At 30.6% G+C, this 6,106-nt stretch overlaps 1 protein-coding gene across 1 annotated transcript; it reads left to right on the top strand.

Annotated features, from left to right (window-relative positions):
• Window positions 1-773: 773 nt before the first annotated feature.
• On the top strand, window positions 774-1,755 carry LOC105774647 (indole-3-acetic acid-induced protein ARG7). Its single transcript, XM_012597211.2, has one exon. It carries the CDS (start codon window positions 880-882, stop codon window positions 1,336-1,338), a length of 459 nt encoding a protein of 152 aa, XP_012452665.1. The 5' UTR covers window positions 774-879; the 3' UTR covers window positions 1,339-1,755.
• The last annotated feature ends 4,351 nt before the right edge of the window (window positions 1,756-6,106 follow it).

Genomic DNA, 6,106 nt, shown 5'->3' with positions numbered 1-6,106 from the left:
ACACATTCTTAGTTAACCATGCTTTTATCAATGTAATAAATTCTAAAAGTTATAATTATAAAAATTCAGTTCATGATTTTTGGGTACTAGTTTAATTAATCGGACCGTCGATTCTCTCTTCAACCAATCGATCCAGTCTTGACAATCATGGTTCATTCAATTACTACTTTTTAACAATCAATATATGTTTAACATCATGTTTTTCTTTGTTATTCATTATTCATAATTATTACATTACAGAAAACTCAATTCAATGAACTCAAATTTAAATTTGATTTATCGTAAAAGATGATCAACCTAATCTTGCTCAATCTAAACTAATAAATAATTCAAATCAGAAATTATCCAAATCCAAAATCAACTAAACAAAACTTATCTTAACATGAGCCAATAAACTCAAAATGGCTGGAATTTGAAATAATTTATGATGAGTTTGGATGGGCGATTGGGTACGGTGCGGTGCATTTAGCTTACTTTTTATCTCACTATAGTATCTAATCTCGCTGACACCGCTATTTTTACACTGACCGTAGATAAATACACCGCCATCCAAACCCACCCTTACACTCGAAAAAAATTCAAAAACATGATTTAAACATTATTCAATTTACCCCCTTTTTTTTTGTCACATTTATTTAATCATATTAATTATTCATTGTATAATCCATACAGTTTGCCGAAAGACATTTGGGACTTTTTAATCGTAATTTTCTCAAACTTTATGGGTACTTTCGTACCCTTTCTTCTATAAAACCATATTCTCTCCTAGTTTCTTAAATTCCTATCTAAAGATCCATTTTTTTCTCGATTCTCAAAGCAAAGCCAAAAAAAAACAAAGCTTTTTTTTTGTGTGGGTGTTTTAGTCTTACCGGAAAAAAAATGTCGTCGTCGGCGGGACTTGGAAAATGCAGCAAGATCCGCCACATTGTGAGGCTCCGACAAATGCTGCGGCAGTGGAGGAACAAGGCTCGCATGTCGGCCAGTCGTATCCCGTCTGATGTTCCGGCGGGACATGTGGCGGTCACAGTGGGGACTAGTTGCCGGAGGTTCGTCGTCAGGGCGACGCACTTGAACCACCCCGTGTTTAGGAAACTCCTCATCCAAGCCGAAGAAGAGTACGGATTCACTAACCAAGGCCCATTGGCGATCCCCTGCGACGAGACGGTATTCGAGGAAGTGATCCGGTTCATTTCTCGGTCGGAGTCGGGTCACTCCGCCGCCGCTAAGTTCGTCAACATCGAGGGTAACTGTCACGTCGGAATGTGGAGTAATAAGCTCGATTTGTGGACCGAATCTCGACCGTTACTCAATGGGTTGGCTGAAAAAACAATTTGGTAAATAAAAAAATACAGTGGAAAGTGAAAAAAGAAGGAAACTTTGATTCTTACCCGACCGAGTTAGCTCAAGTCAAGTGAGTAATCAACGAGTTGGCCGAGTTGAGGAGGTTCATACTTAATACTAATTCATGGGTTTTACTTACCACTGTAAAAAAAAAAAGGTAAGTTGGTTGGTTATTTTACTTCTTTTTTTTTCCATAATTGAGGGAGGAGGGGTAAAAGTTAAAACGTGTTGAGTCAATGGAGATGGCTGAAAAGGTGGGTGAGTGATCCGCCGAGTCGTCCCGAGTTCGGATGCAGACTTTGACACGCGTGAAATTCACTGCTGTAAATTCCGTGATTGAGGAGGGAAAAAAATTGTAGAGATTATATTATATAATATATTTTCCAATCAATGATATTTAATTATTTTCCATTATTGGACCGTTCATCCATTTTATTTGGCAAATTTTAACAATATAATGTAATCGAGAATTACAAAGTACATGATGGTAGCGGTTTTGGGAGTTATGATGGTACCCCACCCACCCACGTGAAACACTGTCACTTTCATCCTTTTTTTTTATGTTCATATAAATTTCAATGTATTTTATATAATTAATATATTTATTTTTTGAGTAAATATTATATAAATATGCAACTTGGATAGAAATCTATCAATCATGAATCGGTCATGTCATTTTTGGTTGACGAATGAAAAAAATATAGGGACCAATTGTAGAATTTAAGCTAAAATTTTCGTTTGAAATGATAATTTAATGTGCCACATTAACTTGCTATTAAACCGTTCAGTGACTAAAATATTACAACACAATAATATAAGTGACTAAAACGTAACATTTCAAACATAAGTGACTATTTTGGTAGTTTACCCTAATAATATTTATTACTATATGAGTGAAAGAAATAAAAATTATGATTATTGATAAGATAATTAAAATGTAAATAATTTCATTAATTTTATCATATTAAATTCAATCGGACATTTTATTTATAATATATATGTAAATCGATAATCATTTAATATATCAAGAATCGAATCTTTTAATCACACAACCGAGATTGAGAAATTGTCATATATTTTTTTCAAAATTTCAATTAAAAATATATGATTGGTTTTAACCTAATTTGTGAAAAAATTTGGATGCATATATATCAATTAATTATTTTTCAATAATTGAGGAGATGCAACTAACTGTGCGGTGAAATTAAGTTAAATCTTTTTCACTTAACCGACAGTTCTTCGGTGGTAATTAAGTTAGGTAAATTGTTAATCAAAAGCAACAATTTTTTTCTTCCAAGTACAAGTTATAAAGTTAAGGATTACGATTTTATTTTATTTTATTCCGATTAAGAAATCGTTAAACATCTTTGGGTGAACTGATAAAATTATATTACGTTGTCGAAAAGAGAATTTACGTTCAAATTTTAGAGACATCTACGAGCTTTGAAATACTTGATATAAAAATATTTTAATTTTTATTTATTTGAATTGAGTCTAAAATCTCACACCAAATAATTCACTGTAGATTGATAATTCTGCTGGTAGCCAACAACTTGAAAGTTTATTGATCAACCAATAATAATGGGCAAGGCAATGATGAACACTGTTCTAATTTAGTTGGCCCCCCCACAGGATTTAGACTAAAAAGAATTAAAAATGCAAATATTGATTGGAATTAATCAAAATATTCCAATTTCAAAGCTGGCCATTGTTTTCTATACGTATAATCAGTGGCTTAGGCTGTTACATACCATGTTAAAACACAAAAGCCATGTTCACATTGGTATTATCTGGGTTCTCGTTTGCCCTTTAACCTGATTTTGTGTCAGCTTATAATGGCGGAGGCTGAACCCACCACATTGCTGTGATTGAATGTTAGCCAGCCATTTGGTCAAAATTGTCCCGAAAAGTCACAAATGGACTAATTTCATCCAACGTCGTATCTTAAAATGCTTCTTAATTTTTAAGAAATTATCATATCCTTTCATTAATTCATATGTTTATTCACATGTTAAATGCTAAGTTGAAAATTTAAATTATGAATTGTCTGTAGGAGTAATGGCCCTCTTGACTAAAGGGTAATTTTCTTTTAAGCCCCTCACAAAATTTCAAACAATCAACTTAATTTGTTTTAGCCTTTAATTAAATCAAAAATTTTATATTTTCGAACTTTCTGCAAAAATTAAAGATTCCATTTTAAGCCCCTAAATAAATTCCTAGTTTCATCCCTACCGATGTGTTCAAAGAACAACAAACAATGCCATTAAAATTTAGGTATACCATTTTATTTAACGTATCACATCTAAATTGTTCATGCAGTAGGCGTCACAACAATTTTTAATTTAGTATTTAATGTCTAAATTGACAATAAAACCGATGGAATAACTTGATTAATATGGTATTAACACTTTTAAAGCGAAAATAAAAATCAATTTAAGGTTTAATTAGGCAGAAGTTGTCTTGCTTAAAAATCTTGCTCCATATAAACCCCCAGAGTATAAAAGTACAATCTTTGGTGAAAATGACAAAGATTAGAACTTTAAAAACATGCGAAGATTTTGACTTTGTGTTGTTTTTGCCAAAAAAGAAATATGGATGTCTTAATCATTGTTGTTTATGAAGGACCCAATAATTCAAAAGGAATCATGTAGGAATTGTAGGATTAGGGTAGGAATATAACAAAGGAAGTATAAGAACCAGAGGTAGTGGAGCATTGTCACTTTCTTGGGGATGGGATGAAAGTTTTGATCTTCAAAATTTCCAAAGATGGGGTCTTTTCACAGTGGGATCAAAATTTGGATAAAGATTGGGTTTTTATGGTTAAGTCAAATTTCTGTTTTTTAGGACGGTTTGGTTTTGATTGATTGATTTTATAAGTCAGCCATCACGAAAACACACACACAAAAAAAAGGCTACAAACCTATAATTCTCCATCTCAATGATTGTCTGAATTTGGAAAATATATATTACTATTTCAAATTTAAATTCCATTTAATGTGATTTGATTATAAAAATTAATAATTTGAAAATATTTTAAATTTAAAATAATTCGAGATAAAAATAATTCGAGATTGACATGATTTGAACCTATGATCTAAAATGATTTAAACTCGAGATATTTTGAATTAACTTGAAATGATTTAAAAACAACAATCTAAATTTGAAATGACTCAAAAATTTTAAAATTTAAATTGACCTAACCCAAATTGATTCGATTCATCCAATTGAAAAGTCTATCTATCAATCTATTTGTATAGTCCTACACACAAATTTTGTTTTAGTGTGAAATGTCACAAAATTTTAATTTGGTGCAATGGTATATATATTGATTTAGTTTTTACAAATGATTAATATTATTATCTATGTTACTTACTGCATGCGTAAATAATTATGGTTACCCAATGTGAAAATAAGTTGACGTATTTATTATTTTCAAAGATGTATAATTGAACAAAAAAAATTAATATTTTATGTGTATAGTTGCATAAACGAGCACTGGTTAAACTCCTTGTTGACACCCCAAAGACCAAGGTTCAGTCTTTGTTATTATCATCCTCCTCTCTCAACTTATAATACATACCATGCATCAAATTACGCATTTAATCAAAATTTATGTATAATTTTAATATTTATAGCTAAATAGAATGGGTCTGCAATTCTGTTCATGAAGCCCAAAATATAGCTTCTGTCTCTAATTGAGTTTTAATCTTAAATCAAATCGATTAGACAATTATGAGAGGAAGCCCACAATCTAGCAATGGGCAAAACAGAAGAGGACCGAGTCCTGGATTTGGGTCAATATGCACAACTTATATCTAGGTCCTTCATAATTTTTAATGGTTCACCCTGACCCAAAACCTAACCAAGTTGGAAAACTCAAATATATATATATATATATATATTTAAAGAAGTTATTAATAAAATCACAATCATAACTATAATCATAATTAATCATTTTAGACTTAGATCAGAATAAATCTAAATAGAGATCATATCTGATGAGACTTAAACCTGAATAAATCTAGAGAGAATTCAAACATGTTTTATAGCAAGCGAGACTTGAATATGATATTCAACGTAAACAAATATTAGTATTTAGTCAAGGCGTTCATGGTCTCATGTATGACATTAACCCAATACATGGTTGTCTAAGCCCAAGCTAGCTCTAAATATGAATTCTAAAATTTGCCCAATCACACTTATAATTGTAAATGATCAAATTAAATCTGTTTAGACCTGTTCATATTGTTTTTTTAATTTTTCAATAAAAAATGTGTCACTTCTATTTAACCTTTATTAATTTTATGTATATTTCTTTTTTTTTAATTTTTTTAATTTTCACATGAAATTAATTACATAAGAAAACATATTATAAAATTGAAAAATCAAGCTGAGCTTCATCCTTGGATATGGAAGCCTAAGCATTATTTATAATTTAAACATATTTATTTTTTTTTTTTGGCTTATTGGTAAAATAAGCCTTTAAATTAAAAGAAAATCAATTATTCTTCAAATTTTTTACATCGATTGAGCCCTTGAAATAACAAAATTGATTAAAAGATTCTTTGATTAACGTTGATCGTTGTGAGCGTTAATAGATGTCATGTCAACACTGATTATATTTAATAAGTTGAAGGAGTTTTAACCACATTAAACTTTTCCAAATATCAATCCAACCTTCAAACCCGAGTAATTCAACCTCGAAGAGATGCACAAAAATATCAATCACAACTGCCGGTTGTTGAAAAGAAGCAGCTTAAGATAA

The sequence above is a fragment of the Gossypium raimondii genome, chromosome 6 (genome assembly GCF_025698545.1).
Source record: "Gossypium raimondii isolate GPD5lz chromosome 6, ASM2569854v1, whole genome shotgun sequence".
Lineage (NCBI taxonomy): Eukaryota > Viridiplantae > Streptophyta > Magnoliopsida > Malvales > Malvaceae > Gossypium > Gossypium raimondii.
The sequence above is the reverse complement of the archived record's forward strand: the minus strand, read 5'-3'. Positions and strand labels throughout refer to the sequence as shown.

Excerpts from the sequence above, each read along its gene's own strand:
- LOC105774647 (XM_012597211.2), top strand. The coding sequence starts at position 880 with ATGTCGTCGTCGGCGGGACTTGGAAAATGCAGCAAGATCCGCCACATT.